The sequence below is a fragment of the Eleutherodactylus coqui genome, chromosome 5, assembly GCF_035609145.1.
Source record: "Eleutherodactylus coqui strain aEleCoq1 chromosome 5, aEleCoq1.hap1, whole genome shotgun sequence".
Taxonomy (NCBI): Eukaryota; Metazoa; Chordata; class Amphibia; order Anura; family Eleutherodactylidae; genus Eleutherodactylus; species Eleutherodactylus coqui.
The window spans coordinates 272,420,592-272,447,838 of NC_089841.1; the positions used below are offsets into that span (position 1 = coordinate 272,420,592).

At 46.5% G+C, this 27,247-nt stretch overlaps 1 protein-coding gene across 7 annotated transcripts in view; it reads right to left on the reverse strand.

The window, feature by feature from the left end:
- Positions 1–1,126: 1,126 nt before the first annotated feature.
- The window catches only part of DAZAP1 (DAZ associated protein 1), a 33,029-nt gene continuing 6,908 nt past the window's right edge, over positions 1,127–27,247 (reverse strand). Inside the window, exons 3-13 of one of the 7 annotated variants that reach the window (XM_066604707.1) lie at positions 25,376–25,542; positions 23,295–23,360; positions 23,092–23,205; positions 21,263–21,311; positions 18,492–18,574; positions 16,711–16,861; positions 14,475–14,504; positions 14,239–14,370; positions 13,968–14,144; positions 13,616–13,677; positions 2,000–2,135 (exon numbers count right to left, since the gene is read on the reverse strand). In XM_066604707.1, coding sequence (XP_066460804.1) covers positions 13,640–13,677; positions 13,968–14,144; positions 14,239–14,370; positions 14,475–14,504; positions 16,711–16,861; positions 18,492–18,574; positions 21,263–21,311; positions 23,092–23,205; positions 23,295–23,360; positions 25,376–25,542 — 1,007 coding nt within the window. In that variant the 3' untranslated portion in view covers positions 2,000–2,135; positions 13,616–13,639. Of the gene's footprint in view, positions 2,136–13,615; positions 13,678–13,967; positions 14,145–14,238; positions 14,383–14,474; positions 14,505–16,710; positions 16,862–18,491; positions 18,575–21,262; positions 21,312–23,091; positions 23,207–23,294; positions 23,361–25,375; positions 25,543–27,247 lie in introns of those variants that run through there. The other 6 variants (XM_066604706.1, XM_066604705.1, XM_066604704.1 and 3 more) reach the window with 6 other exon arrangements.

A 27,247-nucleotide genomic window follows, 5' to 3' on the forward strand; every position in this document is an offset into this window, starting at 1 on the left:
AAAAAACACTGTTTAAATATGGTAGCAGAAGCTTTTTTCTTGTTTCTAAAGGCCCAGAACATCTTTCTGTTTGCATTAAGGAACTTGCGAGGGCTTGTGGGGTTTTTTGCAGGTCAGGGTGTAGTTGTCATTTTTTGGGGCCTCTTGGATCCACTTTTTTAAAATTTTCTTGGAAATGATCAAAGAAATCTTGGCGTTCACTGTGCACAATATTTTATAGTTTTGGTCATTGCAAACGTGGAGATATCCGTGTTTTTTGTACTTTTTTCATCAAAAAATGTTTTGTTGGGGGGAAAAAAGAAAAAGCATTGTCTTTAGTTTTAATTATACTATTGAATTCTTTTCTACACCAATTAGTCCCTCTTGAAGATGTGAAGGTGTAAATAATAGAACGCTGATAGGAGGGTCCAGTACGATACATTACATAGCAGACAGACAATTTTTAGGCCTGTCGCTGTTGAAGCCACCCATCAGCACCACCTACAGGGGCGATACGATATAGAAGGAGCCTCTTAAAATGACCGTGGCACCAAAAGGGTTAAACGCAGCAAGCGCTAATCTCAATCATTACAGACGGCTGAGCTCCGGCCATTTTTTTTGGCTAAAGCGGACATTCTGTAACCGGCACAGGTTCAGAGCCCTTCATGTCTGCTGTTGAAGAAGTGTATTGACTCTCACTAAGGGAGCGATAAATCGTTCACACGAGCCAGTGATGACAATCCTTCAGTCATTCACTAGCAGCGCATGCGTACGACTCAAAACGGTCGCTGTTTACATGCAACGACGTGCGAACATTTATTTTCATACCCTCATAAAATGAATGATGAACCAGAAGTGAATGAATTCTTGTCATTCAATCGTCTGTTTACACTGAACAATTAGCATTCAAATTAGCAGGTGAGATTATGGTAGATGGAGATACCGCATGCTACTGGTGCATGGAGAGGATCCCGTGGAAGAAAAGGAAACCCTTTTAAAATGACAGATCAACCAGGGAATTCTGCCTGCCGCCGTTCCGTGCAGCCGCCTCCCCCGCCGCCGTGCAGCCGCCTCCCCCGCTTTTTAAAATTTAGCTTTTTTTTTAAAGTTTGATCTTGAACAGAAACAATTAAAGAGACACCACAAGTTATAATCCAAAAGGATTTTTTCTTTATTCAAACCAGGAGGTATTCACCAGTTAGTGCAAAATGCACTGCAAACCATCAGCCTGAGGAATTTACATCGAGAGATGGCTCCATTACCCCGGAATATCAGCAAAAAGGATGCCGGCACAGGGCATAAATCAAGTCTCTACATTGGTGATTCTGGAGCAGGGGGCTGTTCCCTGCACTCTGCCTCATGTCAAGTAACAAAACTAAGAACTACACTCAGTAGGAACTCATTGGGTAACTCGGGAGATGCTGACTTATTGCACTCAACAACCCCACCCCCCCCCCCCTCCCCAAATAAAATAAACTTAAGGAAAATATATTCAGAAGCAAGGAGTTAAAATTTTTCTGAACTCCAGTGTCACCAGTAACCCTGCAATTAAATTAAAAAATAAACCTGCATACATAGTAGAAAATTTTCTTTTAAAAAATTCACAATCTTTAAATGTATATACTTTATATCTTTAAACATAAAAGTTTACAATTTATGGTAAAACAAAGGCTCAGAAAAAATATTCCCCCCCCCCCTCCCCAAAAAAAGAAAGGAAAACAAAAATGAACTAATAAACCTGAAGAGTTCTGTTAAAGCTGCAGATGTTTTCGAAACCCTGTTTGGAACCCGTGACTCATTGGCTTTACTTGTGCTGATGGGTCAAAAAAAGATGTAAAAACTTTAGTCCAAAACACCCACAGCTTCTCCTTCAAACGTAGAACCTCCCAAAGTCTCTACCAGGATGTGTCTTCACCAGGTGATTGTCACAAGTTCAGAGGTGATGTCTCCTCCAGTCGTCTCTGTGCGTACGCTTCCCTGATGTTAACGTCTGTAAGGGTGGAACTGCACGTTGTGATTTTGCCCTCGTCCCACGCCACTTCCCCCAGCGGCCGGGCCTGCCGATGCTGGTGCAGTGGGTCCTGTTGTATAAGATTGGGGCTGTTGGCTGAGGTCCGAGAAGCTCTGTCCAAACCCGCTCATGTCCTGTCCATATCCTACAAATGACAAAGTGAGAGGGTTGGTACGAGTCAGACTCCATTAGTCTAGGCTCGGTCATGAACACAGGCGCGTGGACACGGAGCTCGCATCCGATACGCTTACCATTAAGAAATAGTTTAAAAAAGGTCATTTATAAAGAAAACGTTCAACCAGAAGAGTTGATCCGTTAACGCCCACACGGGTGGTTTTGCTTCTCTTTTACAGCGTTTAGCGGGCATTTCTGCGCCTCCATCCATTTCAATGGGTCTTCCCAGACGAGTGTTTAGGTGAAGAGTTTAACGCGCTCTAAAACGCAGTTTGGCGCGTTTCTGACGATCACCCACTGAAATGATGAGGTGCATTCTAAAACGCTGTCACAAAACGCTGTTCTAAAAAACCTGTAACACGCGGCATTGTTTAACCCCGCGAGTCCTTCAGCTGCTGGTTCTAATATACAACAGTAAACACACAACAAACTTCGCATCATCTCTTTCTCGTTCACATTTTGTCCCAAACTACAATTTCAAAACTTGGAAAAATAAAAACCCATCCAGTGTAATCTTCTAGACGGCAGCCGCCCAGCCGGAGGTTCAGGCACATGGATTGAATAGAAGGACCTTCTAAAAGGGCCTTTACTGAAGATGCACCGAACCACATGACCAACTAGCCTAAACATCCAACGTTTGGCGTCCCTGTCAGGCGGGCGGCCACTTTATGGATGTGAACTTATGTGTCCGAGATGAATATATGCAATTATACTCTTTTTAGGTTCTGCGCAGTTTTAATATTGGTTAAGCCACGCCCCCTCCAAAAACCAATTTAATCTTATGAATGTAGAAGATTTGGATCTCTGTAAAAAAGATATGGCTGCTAAAAATAATCCATTTTGGTTCCATTTAGATTGAAAAAAAAAGGTAGTTAACTTTTAGCAAGTTTTAAACACTTCATGCTACTATTACTTGTATATTCAGCTTTTGTGGTCGAGTTCATTAGATGAACACAAGCGATGGGACTTTTGATACCATTTTATTACTACATAAATACGATTGGCAGGAACACAGATAGACGCACCATGAAGTGTCGCGGGAGGCCGATTCCCCCAATCAGTAGGCGGTATCCAGGAAGCAGCGCATCAATCGCTGCACATACAAGTCTACACAGATATACACTAAAGAGCAGCAGACATGACACGGCTCTCTGACAAGATCACCCGTTCTATTATAGTGGTTGTATGCCTTTAAGCTGATGACCGCTGGCTAAATAATGAATAGTTGAACAGCAGTCCGCTGCTCGGGATAACCCATCCATCAGCTGATTGGACATCGAGCCGGACATGGTCATTAGTGGTCACCGCAGGAAGTGCCGGCATCACTCCAATTAAAATCAATGGGAGCTCCGCTCTACTATGGGACTTACTGCTCCGGCATTGTTCACGATGTCCCATCCAGTCCTGACCGGCAAAGAAGCAGGACATGCCAAAGCAGTGCGGGGCTCCCATTGATCTCAACAGGAGTGAAGCAGCACAGACACTTCCTTGCCTGTCCACCCACAACAGTGGGCCGGATCATCAGCTGATGGACTGGGGGCTTTAAAGTCAAGCTCCACCTCTCAGTCACATGGGCTAGATAGTCAAATAGTAATAATCCTCTCTATTTGTATAGTGCCTGCTTATTCCACAGCGCCAATACATAACTAATACAACCTTACATCTTACAGTGTATTTGGGGCATTGTTAATCCATGGACACGGCCCCATTACAGCCCATGTGGCTATATACAGACGAGGGGCCGCGTGGAAACAATACTACATGCCATGTTCTCTTCCTGTCCGTTTCATGGACGATATCTAGGAGTTGCCAGCGCATGGCAGTGTGCAGCGTCCGCATACACTAGTGCCAACATCGCGGTAACCTTCTGATGACTGATGGCTCATATCTAGGAGATGCCATCGCATGGCAGTGTGCAGCATCCGTATACACTAGTGCCAACATCGTGATAACCTTCTGATGGCTCATATCTAGGAGATGCCATCGCATGGCAGTGTGCAGCGGCCGTATACACTAGTGCCAACATCGCGGTAACCTGATGACTGATGGCTCATATCTAGGAGATGCCATCGCATGGCAGTGTGCAGCGTCCGTATACACTAGTGCCAACATCGCGGTAACCTTCTGATGACTGATGGCTCATATCTAGGAGATGCCATCGCATGGCAGTGTGCAGTGTCCGTATACACTAGTGCCAACATCGCGGTAACCTTCTGATGACCGATGGCTTATATTTTTCGTTATACCGCACAGTTTTAGATCCTTGAAAAGAACTTCATTTTATAAAATTCTATATTAAAGTTTGTTCAATTAGCTGAATTCTATACAAAGTTATGGCCAAAGAGTCAGTAAAACGATGCACAGCAGCCTCAGGATGACATGAGTCGGCGGTCCTTGCCTGAAATATAACTAATGAGCAGAACTGTTTGGAGGGCCGGCCGGGTGTTGAGGCAGGGAGTCAATGAGGCCACAGTAGCATGCGGCTCTAACATCACGTATTACAGCTGAGAGTGATTGGGAGGGGTATTGTCTCTCCATAGGGAGCCACCTAGAAGGTGGGTGGAGACACTTCTAAGGCCATGCAGGCTCCTCTGGGTCATCTGCAAATAAGGAAGATTGAACAATACCTCTGCAGCGCCACCTATAGGATGGCAGCATTCCTGCAAATCAGTGTCTGACCCTTTATACTGATTTTCAAGATTGGCAATTGAAATTGGGTTTCAATTTTCAACCTTTGTTAAGATCAGTATAAAGAGTCGGACAGTGATTTGCAGGAATGCTGCCATCCTATAGGTGGCGCTGCAGAGGTATGGTTCCATCTCCCTTATTTAGCGCTGACAGTAGAACATCTGTCTTTGCATCATGCGATTGTTATGGACGCCTTTTATTTTTTCTCTTTGTAGTGGTCTAGTAGAACTTAGTAAAGTCAGAATAAACCCCGTTATAAATAGTTGCCCGGTCGCCCAGAAAGTGAGGCAAAATAGCAATTGTGTGAACAAGGCTATTAGGAAGGAGGAAACGTCACCAAAGAAGGTAACACTTATAAAGGAGGTCGACCCAGTCACTACAAAACCAGACTGATGGAGGCAGGAAAAGGTGGCGATATAGATTGCGTCCATCATCTGCATCTATACGACGTGACCCGCCTCAATGTGGTATGAAGTTCACGGACTGCTCAGTGCAAAGAATTTGGTCTTAATGCTTCAAATCCATGAAAAAACAACTCCAGTAGGCCAAACCCCATATAAGCGGGGCACAGAATCACCTGGAACGAGGTGGTTAGTGATGGCATCAGGCACATTGGCACCCTGAAGCACCCAGCTGGTGTTATTACCTGCGGGTCTAAAACAGCAAGTAGTGCGGCAGAATGTGCGGGGTTAATGGGACTGTAAATGCCAAAATAGTAAATAAGTGAACCCCTGGAGCGCAGACTGCAGCCTGCTGCTGCGAGGTTATCAAGCCTTATGGGTGTTTGCCAGTGAAATGGTATTGATGACCTATCAGGGTAGCAGTCAGTAGGTGCAATATAAAATCCAACACGTTATTCCTCTGCAACAAGATAAGAGTCGCAACGTTTTGACCCAGCGGGGTCTTTGTCAGGCTGCACCTACTGATTGCTGCCCTCATCGCTCTATATAGATTGGATTTGATTGGGATTGACGGTTCACCGTCCCCCTTGGGCTCTGCAGGACCGCCTTACTGACTACAGTTAAAAAGGTTTGTGTTGCTGATCACCTGTTTTGGACGCCATCATCAGGATAGGTCATCAATAGTTGATTGGCTGGGGTCCATCGCTCGGGCCTCTGACCGATCAGCTGAGCAGGCGCTTGCTGTCAGCACTGTAACACAGAGGTTGGAGCAGAAGCAGTGGAAGCTCCGCGCCGACCTCCCATGTAGTGGCAGGCACGGCTCTCATTGATTTCAATGAGAGCCATGCCTGCAGTTACAAGCGCCGGCCACTACACGGAGGTTGGCTCAGAGGCTTCCACTGCTTCTGCTCTGACCTGTATTGTTGCGGCACTGACACCAAGCGCCCGCTCAGCTGATCGGTCGGGGTCTCAAGTGAGGGACCCCGGATGATCAACTATTGATCAATCCTGATGATAGGTCATCAATAGTATTTCACTGGAAAACCCCTTTATTAATGCAGCGGGATTCCACTCCGTGTCACGTTGAGGCTGAGTGCCAAAAGCAGTCTCAGGGTGAACACATTACACTGCCAGCGGGGCCTGAAAGTGGCCCTAATATTAACCCTATCAAACATGTATGGCACTGGTTAACCCCTTAGTGACCAAGCCTGTTTGCGCTTTAATGACCAGACCGAATTTTGGAAATCTGACATCTGTCACTTTGACATAGCATAACTCTGTAAAGGCTCGCATATCCCAGTGATTCTGACAGTGTTTTTTCGCCACATGTTGTACTTCCTTTAGGTGGTGAAAATAGTCCGATAGAATTTGGGTATATTTATTAAAAGTGCCAAAATTGGGAAAATGTTGAAAAAAAATTTCATTTTTTCACATTTTCAACTGAGATCTCAAATATGTGCAAACATACTGTACAAATTCTTGATAAGATATATATTTCCATCTGTTTACTTTATTCTGGAAGCACATTAGAAAAAGTTCAGCTTTTTTTAACCATTTAAGAGATGTGCAAATTTAACATTGATTTTCAGCATTTTGAGGAACACTTTATTTTCCGGCACCGAGCCAAGATTACAAAGGCTCATGAGTGTCAGAATGATAGATCCCCCCACAAATGGCCCCATTTTAAAAACTACACCCCTTAATGTATTCACTGAGGGGGGCCGGAGTATTTTTACCTCACAGATTTTTTTCAGGAATTAATGCAATAGAGGAGAAAAAATAAAATTTCATGTTTTGCAAATATGCCATTTAAAAGATGGGATTTTTTTCTATAATGCACATGAAAATGCGTATTTGCACCCAAAATGGATCCCCCCGTTTGTCCTATGTTCAGAAACATACCCATTGTAGCCCTAATGTTCTGTCCATAGGCACAACGGGGCCCAAATCGAAAAGAGCAGACGGTGACTTTCAGAACAGTCATTTTGCTTGAAGGCGATTTCAGCCCCATTGCCCACTTGTGGAGCCCTTGATGCACCAAAACGATAGAGAACCCCCACAAATGACCCCATTTTGAAAACTAGACCCCTTAACGCATTCCTCTAGGGGCGCACTGTGTATTTTGACCCCATGGTTTTTGAATGAATCTAAGCAAAGCAGAAGGAAAAAAAATTACGATTTTCATTTTTTTGGCAATCATGTCACTTTTAAACACGTTTTTTTTTTTGTACAGCACACATAGGGATTCACTCCAAAATGGATCCCCGTTTGTCTCGTGTTCAGAAACATACCCATTGTGGCCCTAAAATTATGTCCGTATTCACAATGGGGCCCAAAACTAAAGGAGCAACCGGTGGCTTTTAGAACAGACATTTTGCGTGAAGGCGTTTTAGGCCCCATTGCCCACTTGTAGAACCCTTGAGCGGCCAAAACGACAGAGGACCCCCACAAATGACCCCATTTTGAAAACTAGACCCCTTAACGCATACACCTAGGGGTGTACTGTATATTTTAACCCCACAGTTTTTGAATGAATGTGAGCAAAGCAGATGGAAAAAACAACGATTTTAATTTTTTTGGCAGCTGTGTCATTTTAAAAAGTTCACCCCAAAATGGATCCCGCCTTTTGTCCCGTTTTCAGAGACATACCCATTGTGGCCTTAATATTATGTCTGTATGCACAACGGGGCTCAAAAGGAAGGGCGCATCAAATTTCAACTGTCTTAAATTTTACGTAATCGCCATTATCTATTGGGTAACGGCGATCACGTGACCGGGGACCGCTCACTGCGGCCCTTGGTCACTGCTCCAGGCTCTTGGCTTCATTTAGTAGCCAGGAGACTTTGAATTTCCAGGGCCCTCAACAGCTTTTGCGCTTGCGTCCGCCATTTTGCTAATGGGCACATGCGCCAAAGTTGGGGAAAGGTCCGCGGATAAAGATCCCGCCGGGGGACATCGCCGGAGGCCTTAGGTAAGTAATTTCACCTCCCTTCACGAATCTGATCTGTGATTGGAGGTGAAATTTTCACTTTACTTTTACGTGATCGTCGTTTTCAATTGGAAAACGGCTATCACTTGACCAGGAACCGCGTTTTGCGGGGCCGGTGAAATCTCCAGGCTCTCGTCTACATTTGGTAGCCAGGACAGGGAGATTTTAAATGACCCTGGCAATCTGCGCCTTTTGCACATGCGTCCGCCATCTTGGCGGCGAGCGTGTGCGCAGAAGCCGTGGTGAAGTCCACGGATAAATGCGGTGCCTTAGGTACTTTATTTCATCTCCCCTCACGGATATGATCCATGAGGGGAGATGAAACTTAAACTTTAAAAACTTTTTTTTTACTTTACATGATCGCTGCTATCCATTGGATAGCAGCGATCATGTGACCGGGAACCGCATACAGCGGCTCCCGGTGACATCCCTCTGCTCTCGGCTATACATGGGAGCCGGGAGCAGAAGGATTTTTAAATTTCCCGGGCCGCACGCGCCTTCTGAGCGCGCGCTCGACGTATGACGTCTGGCGCGCATGCGCAGAAGGCACCGACGGGACCTGAAGGCTGGGACACCGCCGATCATCGGGGCGAAGGCGGGTGAGTACTTTCAGCTGCCCCGATGGATCCGATCCACCGATGCAGCTGAATCTTTCACTTTTTACTAACTTTTATGCCGGCGATCATGTGACCGGGGGAGGGGATCCGCGGCCCGAAATGGCAGCTCCAGGTTGCCGGCTACCTCCGGGAGCCGGCAGCATGGAGCTGCCACGTCCTCAGCTTGCAGGGCCTTAATCCCTGCAGGAAACATATTTCTACGTCCTCAGGGAATAAGGCCCAGCAAGTGAGGACGTAAAAAGACTATGGGCCGGTCCTTAAGGGGTTAAGCACACGGCCTATTTTGGGCTTAAAGGGGTTGTCCCGAGGCAGCAAGTGGGTCTATACACTTCTGCATGGCCATATTAATGCACTTTGTAATGTACATTGTGCATTAATTATGAGCCATACAGAAGTTATAAGAAGTTTTATACTTACCTGCTCCGTTGCTGGCGTCCTCGTCTCCATGGTGCCGACTAATTTTCGCCCTCCGATGGCCAAATTAGCCGCGCTTGCGCAGTCCGGGTCTTCTCCTCTTCTCTATGGGGCTCCGTGTAGCTCCGCCCCGTCACGTGCCGATTCCAGCCAATCAGGAGGCTGGAATCGGCAATGGACCGCACAGAAGCCCTGCGGTCCATGAAGACAGAGGATCCCGGCGGCCATCTTCAGCAGGTGAGTATGAAGACGCCGGACCGCCGGGATTCGGGTGGTTTTTTTAACCCCTGCATCGGGGTTGTCTCGCGCCGAACGGGGGGGGGGGGGTTTAAAAAAAAAAAAAAAAACCCCGTTTCGGCGCGGGACATCTCCTTTAAGGATGCAACGATTTTTGGCAGACTTTCTTCTCCATTTTTCAAAAGCCATAACTTTTTTATTTTTCCGTCGCTGCGGCCGTATGAGGGCTTGTTTTTTGCGTGGTTTACTGTAGTTTTTATTGGTGCCATTTTTGGGTAGATTAACTATATTGGAAAACTTATTTGTTATGATTTTAGGGAGAGAAAACGCATCAATTCTGCTATAGGTTTTTTTTTTTACAGCGTTAATCATGCAGCATAAATGACAATACATTTTTTCTGTGGGTCGGTACGGTTACAACGATACCAATATTTTTACTTTTTTTTTAGGTTTTTCCACTTTTCTGCAATAAAACCCCTTTTTTGGAAAAAATTTTCCCCCCAAATCGCTGCATTCAAAGTCCTGTAACTTTTATTTTTCCATGCACGGAGCTCTGTGAGGGCTTATTTTTGGCGAGACGAGCCGTAGCTTTCATTGGTACCATTTCGGGGTACATACAACTTTTTTGATCACTTTTATTGCGTTTTTAGGGAGGCAAAAATGCTAAAAATTAGCATTTTGCCTCAGTTTTTAAGGTTTTTTTAAACGGTTTTATCCGTGCAGTCAAAAGCATGTGCAACTTATTGTATGCGTCGTTACGGACGCGACAATACCAAATATGTGGGCTTTAATATTTTTATGCTTTATTTTTAACACAATTTGAGTCCCTCTGGGGCACTTACAGCGCTGATGATCGCTGTCATAAAGGCTACTGCCCTGCCTTATCTCTTATACAGCGATCACAGGCCATGGCAACCAGCCGGGCTCTCTGCGATTATATCGTGAGAGCCCGGTGACGTCACAGAGGGAGCGCTTCCTCTGTGAATCCCTCACATGCCGCGATCTACATAGATCGCGGCAGGGTAGGGGTTAACAGCAGGGGGGGGGGGGGGGGGGCTATGACTGACAGCCGGCTCCCGCTGTGGGATAGCGCGAGATTATAGGTGATCTCGCGCTGTCCCCAGGACGCAAGTTTATGCCCTGTTGCGGGAAGTACTCCGCTGCCAGGACGTAAACTTACACCCTGGAGCAGGATGGGGTTAAAGAAACTTGGTGGCCAGAAGCAACCGAGGAATAAAATACAGTAGAAGCAATGACACAATCCTGGTTTCACATTATAACACTTGAGCTAAGAGAAAAATACTTTGTTACCCCATAGGAAGCTGTGGTGAGGCCCAAGTACTGGCATGCAGAGGCGCTTGGAGTATTTGTGCTTTGCTGCATTACATTCTATTGTCTTCCCATTGATAGAACTTTATGGTATTTGAGCCATCAGGGATGAGTGGAGCCCTCACTGCTCCTCAGGCACGACTGTGAACCCGGCCATAGCCTTTAATGTGTGTACCACCGGGCACAGCTCTCCATGTGGTGTCATGTAAGACCTGTTCTGTAACGTGGCATGGGATGAAGGATGCCACCAGTCTTGTTTTTTGCGACTCCACATGGAGGTACGGCCTCCGTACACCCGGCAATAAGGCCGCTTTCACGCAGGCTACACAAACCGCACGATTTTCCAGCGATGCAGCAGCGCTACAAAAGGCATGTTTGTGAAACCCATGATTTCCAATGGTTAACTTCCCATTCGCGGTTTTCACTGATGCTATGCTGCGAGAAAATAAATTGCGGCTCTCATCTGTCTGAGATCTTTTATCTCCTGTGTTCCCTATGCCGCCTCCTTGTTTATTGCATCGCATCAACTTGTGATTTTCGTGTGATGCCATTTTAACATTTGACTTTTGCAATAAAGAATTGCGGGCGCCAGCGATGCGATATTCTCAAGAAAAAGCATCAGTGACGCTACAAAACCGCAGGAACAAAGCTGTGATACCGCCGCGATAGCCGTGTGAAAGAGGCCGAAGGGCCGTGGACACGAGACATTGCTGCGCGCCGTAGAAAACACATCTAGCATTGCTGACAGATCTGTCATTTTACTACGGGCCTGTGAAGGGGTTTCTGACCCATGGCAGACAGAACACTAACTGTGCCAGCGCCCCGAATGCCACTTTGGGAATATGAAAAGAAAAGTTAGCTAAGGTGTGCAGTCTTGTGCATGAAGTGGGATATTTTCTTAGATTGGACTACCGATACTACGCTCACACACAGCAGGTTAACGGAGGGTGTCCGCTGCTGAATCCAATGTAAGCGGCCGGCTTCACAACGCCCCATGCCGAGGCTGCAGGAAAACTGGGATTGCTTTGATTTGGAGGCAAACTCTCAGCATCTTCAGGCTCTCAGCCGGCTTTTACTGCCACAGATTATTTCTGAGACGCCGCATTGAAATCTGAGAGAAATGCCGCACCAACGGTTCTCTGCCCCCTTAGCCCATTTAAATCAGGATGTTGTGCAGCGTCCGATCTGAGGTGGGATTAGGTGTGAGTTTTAAAATGTAGAAGATCGCAGAGGCAGAAATATGTCTATATATTTAGTATAGAAGCCCTTCACAGATATAGACGAACTAAAAATAATTTTTATTAAACCCCTGTTAAAATTTAAGACGTGGGCTGACGAACAAGACAAAAAACAAAGTGACCAAGTTAGAGTAGCTTGGGGATAGGCAGTCAGGGTAGGACTGCTGAACCCTCAAGACAAGATAGTCTATAATAATAACCAGTAACGCATCAAGACTCAATGGTCTATAATAATGTCTGGTGACTCGTCACGATTGGATATCCTAACATACAATGCCCAAGAAATGTGGCATTGTACGAGTAACAGACAGCTATCTTGATCGGTGCATTCGTGATGTAATACCAATCAGATGCTGGCATAAAGATGCGGATGGATTACTGGCGTTAGTTAGAAAGAGGACAGAGAAAGGTTACAGCTCAACGCGTTTCCCTCCTGTCGTTACCGGTCGTTCATGAGTTTTGAAATGCATTTGTATTATAGAAGCCCTGAGGGGTTCGGACTGTGCGGTACCCAGTAGTTTATGAAGTCGGAGCGGGAGAGGCTTACCAGCTATTAGAGGTCATTTTAAAACTGAACCTAAAACCTTAAAGGGCTTTTATGTGGAAAAGATCAATGACCTATGACCTCAGGATAGGTCATCAAGTTGATCGGCTGGGGTTAGTTGCTCGGGACCCCGACCAATCAGCTCTACAAATACAGAAAAGTCAGAGCGGAAGTCACTGCGCCGACCTCTTTGTAGTGGCCGGCGCTTGTAACTGCTGCCATAGCTTACATTGATTTCAATGAGACTCCCAGCCTGCAGTTACAAGCGCTGGCCACTACAGAGGTTGGCGCAGAGACTCCCACTGCTTCAGCTCCAACCTCTGTGTATTTGCAGTGCTGACAGCATGCGCCCAAGCTCACCTGATCAGTCGGGGTCCTGAGGATAGGTCGGTCATCAATAGTATTTTATACGGAAAACCCTTTTAAAACATATTCCAGTAATAAAGTTATCCCCAACCCACAGGTCAGCAGATAATGAAATGGTCGGTGGGGGCTGAACTGCTGGCCAAAACAGGCATCCCCCTGAAAGAGTGGCAGATGAACAGAGGAGCAGCAGCCCGGCCACCGCTTCAGTCAGCGCTCCCACTAAAATAAGGGGAGAAATGGAAACGGCCAAGGGTTTACATTTGGCCATTTTCAACGCTTCAAAGGGAATGGAAGGAGCGTTGGCTGAGCCTGAACACTGCAGCTCTGTTCCTCTACCAGTCTTTCAGGGGGACACAGATCTTCCTTCAAAAGCAGGGACCTATATCGATCAACCAGTGACTTCATCTTACAGGAATACTCCTTCTAAAGACGACCATATGGATGTGAAGACTATGTCCGAATAGTGTAATGTGAGAATAAAGACTGTAGGTGTCCCCGAACATCAGATCACAAACCGGCTGGAGGCCCATAAACAGACGGCTCATTGGGCAGCCCAGATTTTCCATGCATGTGCTTCCAACACACCTCCCAACAGACGGAGGATCTAACGCTACCTACCATTTCTTACCTTTTTTTGTCCTTCACAGTGAGCTCAAATCCACTCGGACAATTTCACAAAGCAGGCATTTCCTGGAAAGAGTGATTTCTTCAGGCTTTTTAAGTGGGATGGTTAAGGCATGCACTACCACCCCAACCTGACATCCCACCCAGCCAGGCAATAGGCTTTGTGTGCATGGCAAGGTCCAACATTGGATGGGACACGGGAGCTTAGGTTTCATATGAAGAATCAAAGAGATTCCCAATACTTTGGTAGAGACATTGAACGCTCCAGTCAGCAGGTCATTGGGACATATTTCACCCACCCAGTAATCCTCAAATGACATATACTGGGGCAAAACTGGCACAAGGACACCACTTACCAAACTGGCTAAAAGCAAAGTCCTGCTGACCACCAGGGGGTTTACTGAGATCCTGAGCTGACTGCCCTGGCGGTGCAGGGAACGCCAATGGCGCTGCTACTGGAGTACCAGGTGGCGGTGGAACTCCTGATGCGACGAACTGATCAGGAGGGGGAGGGGGTGGGCCATAGCCATAGCCTGTAATAACACATCAAAAATATATAGGAGGAGCTCTAGATTAGTTCTATTAGAAAAGACGTAGTGCAACAGGTCTACATAAATGGCATCTTACCAAACGGAGGTGGTGTTGCATATCCCGGTGGAAAGCCTTGTGCAGGATATCCTCCTGGCGGTGTTGACACTAAGAAGGGGAAAGGCGGAGGTGGAGGAGCGGCACCCCGGCCCGCAGGAGGCCCATACCCGCCTGTGGAGAAGACTGCATTAGGAAGAACCAAAAGGTAGGAGAGATTGAAGTGAACTGCCCCTGAGTGAGAGAGTAGCTACAAAGACATATGGCCAGTCACTTACCAATAGTCTGCCCAGCTGGCATCCACATACCTGCGGGAGAAGAGCAGAGGGACAGATTAGGCCAAGCAGTCAACTGATGATCTGTACAGCCATTACAACCGCAGCACAAACACTTGGGATTGTAGAACTTGTGGTGGGTTTATGGAGTGATCTCGGGGGTCCTGCTGCAGAGAACATGCCGTGTCACACAAGCCACCCGAACGAAGGGTCCCCGCGCCTCACGTATGCCAACATCTTTACGGTAATAGTCTACAATCACACACATTATCGGTTTGTTGCTGAACCTCCTATGCAGACGTATGCGGGCTCACACGAACGTCTAATGCAGGGTTTTACTGCTATATCCCCGCGTACGGTATAGATTCTGCACTGCGCAGGTAAGCATGTCTCCCGCACGCCGTCATGCGCAGTCTTCCTGGTTTCATGTTATGTTTCCGTTCTGTAGCTTAGTGACATTACATAAAACCTATGTAGTGTTTATTACTCACCCATAGAGAACAGGTCACTATTGTGTGTAATACGCGGTACAACGTTCTTTTCTGCGCAATGTGCATACGCGAGTGTGAGTGGCTCAATGAAAATCAGTGTACTTTCATTGGCTCCATTCACCATGTAATACGCAATGAGATTATGTGCAAGCGAGCGCGGCCTTATACTACAAGTCTGGGCATTCAGCTTCCGCTAGCCTACGGAATCAATGCTGTCACTTGCAGGTATAGGGTGGCCCGATGTCACGATTACTGTTAAACATATATATTAAGAGTTCTGCTTCAGGTCTGCACTAATCACAACCCCATTTCCATATCACTTACTGACCCCCCTCCCATGGGTCATGTGATCACAGCGGGCCGTGTGTAGCCATTTCCAGCACTCCCTACATTTCACTATAGGACTTCCTAATCTTACTGCATGACTTGAATGAATAGATTAATCCATGTGCTTTAAAGGAAAAGTATCATTCTCTTTTACCAATTACACCCAGATACTGCGTATTGTAGAGTTACGTTATTCCATTTACTGCACATGACTGTGGGCCATAATCCCGCTCTAGCTCCCAATTGCAGTCCTTACAGCCGCCATACTGACCATATGAAACAATACTTATTCACTGACTTCTATGTGGAGAGGGTTCTAGACCTACTGGGACCCGTACGGAGGGGGAGGAGGTGATCTGTGACTTCCCCCTACTGTGAATGGGGAGTGTTAAGGGCCTGTTCACATCAGGGGAGGTCCCGTATTGAGCATAGCGCAGCACAATCCCAGCCTATAAAACACCGGCCACCATTATAACCACCGGGGTACATTTGGTTCCATCATGTAACAGTTCCGTTTGGCCAGTGGGTTCTGGTTTCTTGCTCCCTAGCGTGAACCAGCCGTTACCTTTTATGTTTAGGCTGGGTTCACATCAGCTCTCTATTTTCTACTTTTTTCATTTCGCTCCAAGAGCAGAAAAAAAAGTGATCTGGTAAAATCCCTATAGATTTCATTGGGACTTTATAGTTTGTTTCCTTCCATTGGGTTTCCAGTTTCTTGGTGGTGGGGGGGATGGGTGGTGGTGGGGGGGGGGGGGGGGGTTGAAGAGACCAACCTGCAGGACTTTTGTCCAAAAAACCCAAAAACCTGTATGGAACCCTTTTTCGACCACGTAGTAGTCTGTGGGGGGCAGACACACAAAGAAACGACACTGTTTACCGCAGCTCCGCCCTTGCCGCTGCAGAGGTATATTTCAAATAAACTAAATACACATCTGAGGGGAACAGACGGATGTCTGACTTGCAAACAAACGAGGGGCGGCTCGCACCACCCATAACCGTATGTTTTAATCTCCAAAAACAGTATTAACACATTGCTTGCTGCACCCACTGACTACAAGTTGAGAGGTCAGACTTTAGGCCTTTCACCTCCCTTACCTTGGCTGCGAGCTTACCCAACAAATTTGTGTTTACTTCACCTCTTGCCCTGCTCTGGGTGGCTTTAGGAGCCAACTGGTAACAGCCGAGTGGCTCAAACCCCTGACCAATGAGATCGTGTTGCTCACTTCTGCCTGGCAGCATCTGTGTCATATTGCCTCCACATCGGGCTCTACATGTCTTCTTGAAATAGGATTTATAATCCCATGCATGCATCTTGTATGGTGTTTCAATATTTTTGTCCACCCCCTGTAAGTCTCTACCCCCATCATTCGACCATTTCCACACATGATACATTGTTTCAACGCAACAGTAGTCGATCTCACCTTGTGGACTGTAGCTTTGTGGCCACGTGGCAGGGGGCTGTCCTGTCCATCCATTGGCTGCACTCTGCATCCCTCTACTCCATTGGTTAGAGCCTGCAGGTCCAGCATTTTGGCTTTTACTATCACGAGGTTCCGCACGTTTCACTTCCACCTAAACAAAGATAAGACACTGGTCGGAAACTAGCTCAGCGGTTGCTGCCCGCTCCCCACCCGCTACACCCAAAATGATACTTAGAGGTAAGCTTAGCATCCTAATACTTAATTACTTTAATTATATTATGGACTATATATGGGTCTCTAAAACTTGACACGTACAGAATAAAGCATCTATAGAAATATATTTCTTACTGTGTGGAAAACTAGGGATTCTTAATATAGCTCTAAAAAAAAGCAATAAAAGCAACGTTCTCATCCGGGCTGTAGGGCCGTCAGAGCGGTGGAGTACTTCGTGGGAATAGTGGCTCCCCTCACATCGGACAATCTCACGGGGTTGGGATGCTGCAAGGGAGGCTGCTGATTGGCTGCTTGAAAAATAGCTAATGGAAGATAAAGACTTACCTTCCCCAGGCTAACGCTTTAAGAATCTCAATTTAATTAACTTGCAAATAATGTCAGAGGGAATGGATGTGGTAAGAGAATCTTACACTATATCTAACAAAAAAGTAAACAAAACATGCAAGTAATACAAAATGGACAGTTTGGTCAATAAGAAGCATATTCTTCATACTGTGTTGTTAAGGTACATATCACCCTAGAGAGCTGCCTGCACTCCTACGGCTGCCGGACCTCCGCGGTTCAGCTTACATTATACCCTCGTTCTGCGCTCATACTACTTTACACGTTCCAATCCTGACTCTACGACATGCTATATGTATACACTGTACCGCATTTGTGCCATCCCCTTGTATTAGACAACTGGATACAAGGGAACAAAATCACTGAACGGATTTGCTGGTCTCTGGTGGTCGGACTTCCCAGTGAGTGGAATACGTGAAGACAAATACGGCACAAAGGGAAAGAGGCTCCGAAAACCGTCCTCTCCCTCCTCCCAGACAGTGCGGCCTCTGTCCTCTCCCATCAACCGGTCAGTCTGAATACCAGAGATTTACCTTTTTCGGCCAGCTTTCTAAATGATGTACGAAGTAATGTGTGGCGTTCTGTGTTGGACCTTGTTCTGTTTTGACGGGTCCCTCTGAAGAAATGTATCTCTAGTCATTTAATATCAGCTCAAGTGGCCAACATACAGGTGTAATCCGAGGCGTCTGTCCTACACTGACTCTTCTACATAGGAACCTGCGGCATTACTGGCGCCCCCCAACGTCAGCGATAGGAACACCCAAGACATGACAACACAGTATGAACAGATCACTTTACTGCAGAATGGTTAAACTACTTCTGTACCAAAGATTCACAGTAAGTGACCCAGTAATGAAACAGTAACAGCAGCCAGTCCTTCATGAAGTCATACGATGTCTAAACACGGATAACTAGAATCAATTCGTTTACTCAATCTCCATCCTCTAATTAATTTGAAGCACCCGTGACATCAGAAGGAGTGGCATCAAACCAAACCTTGGGCAGCAGAGACGTCCTTGAGAGCCAGCGAAGATTGCCCAACCAGTCGCTGATTTTACCCCCCCCCTAAACTTCTATATAAGACACGGTCCCACCTGCTCTTCACAAAAGACCCCCTAAAAATACATCAGCAATTAGCCAAGGACATTGACTGCTACCCAAGACTTGGCTTAGTCTTAAGGTAAAATAAAACTACAACTACACACTTTTTTGCCCATGATGTCGTGAAAATGCATGTTGACAGCCTGGTCCACTGATTGTTCGTCCTCGAAAGTTATAAATCCAAAACCTAGCCAACGACGGAGAGTGAATCAAGGTAGCAGGGTGTTGTGACACAAAACAGGATGATGAACAGTATTAGGAGCAAAACCAAGACCTCAGCAGCAGAATCAGGCAAGCGACTGCAGCAGCCCCGAGGCGGCGGCCTCCCGGCACGCAGGGGTGCACATAATTAGTCTATCCGCATGAAGACCATCAGATTAACAATAGCAGCTCGTTAAAGTAGACAATGTAAGGGGGTATCCGATGGGACCCAGTTTTTCTTTTCAGCCAGATACCATGTTGGTCGCGGCCAGCCTTTTACGGACACCGATGGCGGCAGACCGTTCAGAGAGGCCCGTGGGCTGTGAAATCGCTTGCAACCCTGCTGCATCCGTCTTGGGGGCATTTTGCTTTGCAGCTAGTGCTGACAGCAGCCATACATTTGTCTAAAGCGTTAAACAGAGATACAATATCTAGAACAGCTAAGGACTACCAAAGCTTTCCCAACACGTTGGAAAAGCCCAGAGTCTAAACTGGAGAGAAAGCTATATGAATACACAAAGATACAGGCCAAGCTGAGGTCCGGCAGGACAATGCCTGCAGTCAGCAGCGAGAGCAAAAACATTGGGAGATCAGAGAATTATGGCCTTACTTTCCCACACTACCGCGAGTGAGGTGTAAACAAAATATCAGCAGAGGGGCGAATAAGCCCCATCAGTAGTCCCTTCACCACCGGCAGTGCCTCTGGTACGGAAGCACAGAATGCGCTCCCAGTGTATAAATCCACAATACAGACGAGCGTTCTGGCTGACCAGAGAAGCTTCGAGGACGGTCACACGGCTGATGGTGGTAATGAGGTCGCTCAGCACTTGTTCCTTCATGAAGCCCATCTGCAGGACGGGGATGCCCACACAGAATGCAGCCTCCCATTTACAAAGACGTGTCGCCAGAAAGTGATCCTTTTTATGGTTGTACAAAACACCATTAGCAGAGGAACAAGTGTTTGAATGTTCGTGCCCCTCGGGGTCTGGAGAAACCGTGATGGCCGCACCAACTGCCTGGTGCCCACCGTGTGTCACTCCAGGACACCACCTGCTGTGACTGACCAGCGCTGCCCACATGAGCAGTCCTGGCCGGTCAGAGCAGCATGTAGTGACTACCAATGTATACTATTGCACAGTGGGCATCAGGTAGTCTGAGAAGAGGTTCGGCCATTTTCGTTTCTTCAGGCCTGGGGGGGTGGAAGGTCGCTTTAAGGTCAATTTCCCATAAAACCAATATGGCGTATTTCTACCTAAAACCCAAGATTTAAAGACCTCCACCCTACTTACAAGCATAATAAAGAAGTCTGAAGAAAAGCTTCCAAGCAGTTGATAAGAGGCCTCCGAGGATTAAAAAAATAAATAAATTTAAAAAATGTACTCCCTCCTGGCAGAGTAGGTGACAAGGAGTCCAAGAGATGGAACCAACGGCACTAAAGTCAGCAACGGGCCACAAATATGTATTCAGCTCCTTCTGTAAACAAATTCCCTAGCGGCTAGGCTGGGCGATGGTCATATGCCGAGTGCGTGGGGACGGCGTCCGTCCTACAGTCCAGCGCAAAGAAACTTCTCTGACAACGCTCATTCAGCAGATGTCGGTGGGAGAACGGATCGGGCGAGTTTAGACTGCAACATGCCTGACCCTTTGTGCTGAAGGGAAAGCAGAAGTGCGACAGCTTACTCTCCTCAACCCGCCGAGACCGCGTACAGCTGACTGCGCATCCGTCTTTAGGGGTTGCTTGGGAGGAACAGCTATCGGTCCAACAGCTAACGAAGGCTTAAAAGGGACCATAAAAGTGACCGAATCAAACTACTAAAATCTATTTAGCAACATATAATCAAATTAGTAAACGTAAAAAAAGGAAACTACTGACACTTTGTTTACACCCCAAACATGTGGCGCCCACAGCCTAACTAACTAAACCGGCCTGTACCTGAGTGATAGAGCTTAAACACCTAGAGAAGAGAAAGCTAGAGAGAGAACATTAATCACAGTCAAACAAAACAAACAATACTTTACTGTAACTTAAAATGGATAGAATGGAAAAACAAAATATATCTTAGCTTAAAATGGAGGAAACGTTACTAAATATGTATATATATATCCTAATGGTGAGATGAAGAGGAGGACATTCAGATGGCAAACACTTTTGACAGTATGTATGAAGCAGGCGATGGATGCTCTGAGGCCAGCATGTGACTGGGGCTCTGGAGAGGAACACGGAGTTGGAGGACAGGACACAATGCAGCCGCCACACAATGCAGAACTCCCAGGATTCTGATTGGTGAGCCGGCATCGCTTCCGAAGGACCGGACATGTGCGACAAAGGAAAGGAAAGATGGCAGCTTGAAAAAAATACAGTTCATGTAAAAGTGAAACATGTCAGATGTCTGAGACACAACGTCACCGCTTGCAGATGACCCAACAGTCACAATAAGAAGGTAGGTTGCCGACTATTTGTTTTGGAGAGGGAAACCATTTGAGGATATGCAAGCTCAGAGGCTGTCCGTTTGCACACAATACATCTTCAATGTGGTACGGAGCAAACATCCAAACCCCGAGGAGTGAAGACGGGTAATGTGTGAAGCCCGGTCACGGGGAAAACTGTTTGCCATCTAAATGAGGAAAGGTATGAAGAGAGATTGGAAGATAAGATGGATCAGCTTTTATTTACCTCGCGGCCTCTGCTTCTCTGCATCATAAATCATCACAACTTCAGTCACCTGCAACCCAGACACAAGCCTTTACTAGGCGGTACGACGCCGAAGGGGAGACAGATATATCTATATACACAAGCCTTTACTAGGAGGTACGACGCCGAACGGGAGACAGATATATCTATACACAAGCCTTTACTAGGCGGTACGACGCCGAACGGGAGACAGATATATCTATATACACAAGCCTTTACTAGGCGGTACGACGCCGAACGGGAGACATATATATATATATCACACATACACACAAGCCTTTACTAGGCGGTACGACGCCGAACGGGAGACAGATATATCTATATACACAAGCCTTTACTAGGAGGTACGACGCCGAAGGGGAGACAGATATATCTATATACACAAGCCTTTACTAGGAGGTACAACGCCGAACGGGAGACTGATATATCTATATACACAAGCCTTTACTAGGAGGTACGACGCCGAACGGGAGACAGATATATCTATATACACAAGCCTTTACTAGGAGGTACGACGCCGAACGGGAGACAGATATATCTATATACACAAGCCTTTACTAGGAGGTACGACGCCGAACGGGAGACAGATATATCTATATACACAAGCCTTTACTAGGCGGTACGACGCCGAACGGGAGACAGATATATCTATACACACAAGCCTTTACTAGGCGGTACGACGCCGAACGGGAGACAGATATATCTATATACACAAGCCTTTACTAGGAGGTACGACGCCGAACGGGAGACAGATATATCTATATACACAAGCCTTTACTAGGAGGTACGACGCCGAACGGGAGACAGATATATCTATATACACAAGCCTTTACTAGGAGGTACAACGCCGAACGGGAGACAGATATATCTATATACACAAGCCTTTACTAGGAGGTACGACGCCGAACGGGAGACAGATATATCTATATACACAAGCCTTTACTAGGAGGTACGACGCCGAACGGGAGACAGATATATCTATATACACAAGCCTTTACTAGGAGGTACAACGCCGAACGGGAGACTGATATATCTATATACACAAGCCTTTACTAGGAGGTACAACGCCGAACGGGAGACTGATATATCTATATACACAAGCCTTTACTAGGAGGTACGACGCCGAACGGGAGACAGATATATCTATATACACAAGCCTTTACTAGGAGGTACGACGCCGAACGGGAGACAGATATATCTATATACACAAGCCTTTACTAGGCGGTACGACGCCAAACGGGAGACAGATATATATATATATACACATACACAAGCCTTTACTAGGCAGTACGACACCGAAGGGGAGACAGATATATCTATATACACAAGCCTTTACTAGGAGGTACAAGACCGAACGGGAGACTGATATATATATATATACACAAGCCTTTACTAGGCAGTACGACGCCGAACGGGAGACTGATATATCTATATACACAAGCCTTTACTAGGCGGTACGACGCCGAACGGGAGACTGATATATCTATACACACAAGCCGTTACTAGGCGGTACGACGCCGAATGGGAGACAGATATATCTATATACACAAGCCTTTACTAGGCGGTACGACGCCGAACGGGAGACTGATATATCTATATACACAAGCCTTTACTAGGCGGTACAAGACCAAACGGGAGACAGATATATATATATATCACACATACACACAAGCCTTTACTAGGAGGCGGTATGAGACCGAACGGGAGACAGATCTACACACACACAAGTCTGTCTCCTCCGACAGATCAGCTTTCTGTAGGACACACACACACACACACACACACACACACACACACCTTAATGGACTTACCACTCCAAAACGCTTGAAGTAATCCCTCAGTTCAGCTTCCCCGCAGTTATGTGGGATTCCACCCACAAATATCTTGTTAGACTTATTGCTTTCGGTTCTCGGGCTCTTCTGTTGCTGCACAAACACATAAGACATACTCCGTGTCGACACCAGATCTAACCCTATGCACATACACATCTCCCTCTAATCTCTTCAGTCCTTACCCATCCTTCTTTTGGCCTGGTCCTCTCCGGTTGCATTCCCCGGGGTGTGCATGGCTTTGGATCAATCTAAAAGCAAGACAGACCAATGAATAAGCGAACATTAGGGGTTAATAGGCTTACATACTATGCTAGGAAGATCATGGCAGACTCTTGAGCTTTCACTATTGTTTAGCTAGATCCACAAGCAAAAGAAAATCACATGAAAACTCCTATAAAAGGAAAACTATTGTACCTAATCTAAACGTCGAAGCAAAAATCCCAACTCTGTAATCTTAACCCCTTAGAGGGGGTCTGTCATAATAAAAAAAAGTCCGTACTTGCCTATTCCTCCCCATCAGTCGTCTTACTGCGTTTTCTCATTACTGATCTTCTCCAGTCCCCTGGGTCATCTCACCGCAAGCCGGCCTGACCCCTCCTTGTTATGGAGCGTCCACCCTCGGCTTTCTCCTTCTGGCAGGTCAGTGTAGCATTCACTACCCAGCAGGGAATGCGGATCTATTGCTGAGACTATGATGGGCGCTGTCTTGCCATGAGTGCAGAGACACAGCCGCATGCACAATCTCTGCAATAGCTCGGCTTCCCCTGCTAGGCTGCGGATGCTACATTACTAGTGACCGGGTACACTGCCCTGCAGGAAGAAGACTGCAGAGAATGGACGCTGTCACCGGAAGCAGAAGAATCAGCCGGCTGGAGGTGAGGCGACTCCGAGACTGCAGGAGCCAGAAGATCGACAGGGGGGAGATGCGGTAGGAAGACTGACGGGGGAGGAATAAGTGTAGAATTTTTGTTTTCTAATGACAGAACTCCTATGCAGCCATTTTTGTTTTTCCCTCCTAACTATATATTTTCTGTTGATATCGCTAAATAACCGCTCGTTTTTCGTGACGAGTTGCGTTCTTCCACGATAACATTTTATGTACCACAGAATTTATAGTAATCTTTAAAAAATTTCTAAGTGGAGTGAAAGGGAAAATAAATAAATGTCCCCATCTTGGCATTACAGTGACACCCATACCCTGGGCGTTGGTGCGAGGACACCACATTTATGTAGTTTTACTTCTGCTGGACTACTTTAAAGAATAAAATACTTTGGAAACAAACCTCTGCCCCCATCTGACAGCCACAATATTCAGTAGCAGTGCAAGGGCTCGTTGTATAGGGACCTCCTGCAGCTTCTATTGGCAGCATTCTGAAGTTCGTGTGACTGATAGCTTTTTATTATTATTTTTATTGGAAACGTGGCGTGACCAAAAATGTGCAATTCCGGCATTGTTTTTGTTTCCCCCAGGTAAATGTGCTACTTTGATAGACCGGACTTTTATGAATGCGGCTATAGCACAGACAGCCGGCACCCGCCCGGACCACCAGAGGTTCACATTCGTTACCCCGTCAGACACTTTGTAAGAACAATAAATGAGACGTTTCAGAATTAAACTAATCCTAACCTCCGTCTGCTTGCCATGAAGTATCCCCCCATTACAACTATAATCAGTGACATTTTCCAACCAACCGATAGGAATCTTTTTTGTTCACACTGCGGTTTTGCCCCGTGACGGCGGCCGCACTCACAAGTCTAACGCTCATCAAAGTGGACAATTTTAACGAAAATGTTCGTTCTTCTGGTGAAATTTAGCAACAAACACTCGTCTCGCCCAACTGATGACCGAGCGGAATTGTTTAGAGAGAAGTTAGTTGCGTTTAACCAGTTGTCTGCCAGTCTCTAGAACTTTAGCGCACATGGCGTAGTCTGCTAGTAAATGTAGGATCGTGCTGTCATGTAGTTGGTTCTTCGCCCGGCGGCCACTTATAACATCAGCCGCCAATATGGACTAAAATGTGTCGGTGAACGAGCTGTACAGCGGGTGAACAACTATCTAGCGGCTTCTAGGAGGTGAACGCTGCCGGACTGTCTGACAGGCTTTACAGCAGACTGCTGCTGTTTTCCTATGCGTTACAATGGTGTGCTGCAAGGAAGACCTACCGCTAGCCCATCGCTGCACTGGGCCGTACGGATGAGGGTACTGATATTGGTGCAGAAGAGATACATTCAATTCATCCTGGATGAAAGGAGGTATACGTACGTTCCTGCCGTCCAGCGTGTGGGGCCTGCTGGCCAGGACCGTGCCGACGCAGTTGGGATCTTTGAATTTCACGAATCCAAATCCTCTTGACTGATTGGTGGTTTTGTCTTTCATTATCACACAGTCGACCACTTCGCCATACTGAGAGAAGTAGCTGCGCAGGGTTTCTGTATAGGAGAGGTGGCAGGTTAGCAAGGGGAGTCTTAACATAGCAGAATGCACAAATGGACACATTTCAGGGCGAAAAGCAACATTTTCCTCAAAGGATTCTGAGCCGATACATTTCCCAATATATGTTTATAGTGATCTGAGATTGCATTTATCATGGAGGCCATTGTGCTCCCCCTACTGGTGACCCAAGGCACGGCATGTTACCTGGATGCATCATCACTATGATTGGTGGAAGCCCAGTCCCTACTGATCCCAATGATCTTACACACGCTGGTCACATGATCACCAGCTGGTCCGTGTTTAGACTACACGATTATCATGGAGAATCATGCGGTTCTCCTTCACATTCCTACAGGAACGATCAGCGTTTAGACGGCACGAGGCGGGGATGATTTTGATACCGGCTGAAACGAAACGCCAAACGAGAACTGCATGACTCGTTAGTCATTGGATGTGCTTATCATTCCATCAAAACGTAGCATAGGAACGAGGCGTCCCCATCGCTGATCGAGCAATCCGCGCCTTTGTGGGTTTCCCTAGAAATCAATCATTTTACTTGAATCAGTGCCGCGGCCCCTCATGCCGATGGGGTACCGGGTCCCAGAGGTCACCCTATGCCAGCACCGTGTCAGAGAACCCAATACCCAGCTGTATGTAGGGATTGGGCCTGAAGAGAATAGCGCCAATCTCAACGTGTCCAATTGATAAAGTGCCAATTCTAAAATGACAATATGGCTGCGCTTCCTGTTTTCATTCTGCAAAAATGACCGACATGACAAACCTCCCAAATACGACAGAATTCCACCTACTCTGCTCGCCGATTAACGGATATAAAACATGTTACATTCTGGGTGGAAAACGAGAGAAAGCAAGTGCTGCGAACACGGAAGCTGGAACAATAGTGACAGCAACGGGATAGATCTATGGTGAAGAGAACAAAGAGCAGGTCGTGGCGACACACTGCGGCATATTCTTCTGGTAAGCCGGTATTTCAGAGTCCCATGTGCAATGTTAACCCCTTAGTGGCAGACCGATTTTCAGCCTTAAAGAGGTTGTCCGCGACCCATTACCAAGGTTTAATCGCAATCCTTTTATGTCGTGACGAAGAGCTCCCGCTCGAAACAGGTAGAGGCTTAAAATATTCCTGCTGGATATTCAATCCAGGTTGGAACAAAGGAATCCTCTTATACCTCCCAAGCTGCTGGAAAACTTCTGTTTTATTCTTCAAGGTTTATTCATCTATTTGTTACTACCGGTATTACAAGGTGCTATCCAGGTTTGAGAAATTAATGGCCTATTCTCAGGCTAGGCCATCAATATCTGACCGCGGGGAAGCATATGTCTATATTACACCCAAGTTCGGCACTAACAACCAATCAGGTTGAATCAGGGAATTATGAATCAACACCAATGAGGTTGCTGGAATTGCTCCGTAGTGCCAAACTTGAGTGTAATATAGATGTATGCCGTGGGGAACCATTGCGGCTGCCAAAGATTGCCGAGTTCAAGTCTGCTGCAATTTCCGGTGCTCTCAAATGACATGAATGAAGCGATGGTGCAACCTCCATTCCATTCCCTTGCAGCGCAACCGCACCCTCATTCTCGGGATCGATGGGGCTCTGATCCAGTGGATGGGTGAAAACTTTAAGTCTCTGGAATACCTCTTTAAATGGCACAGTGAATAGCACCTAAGGGGTTAAA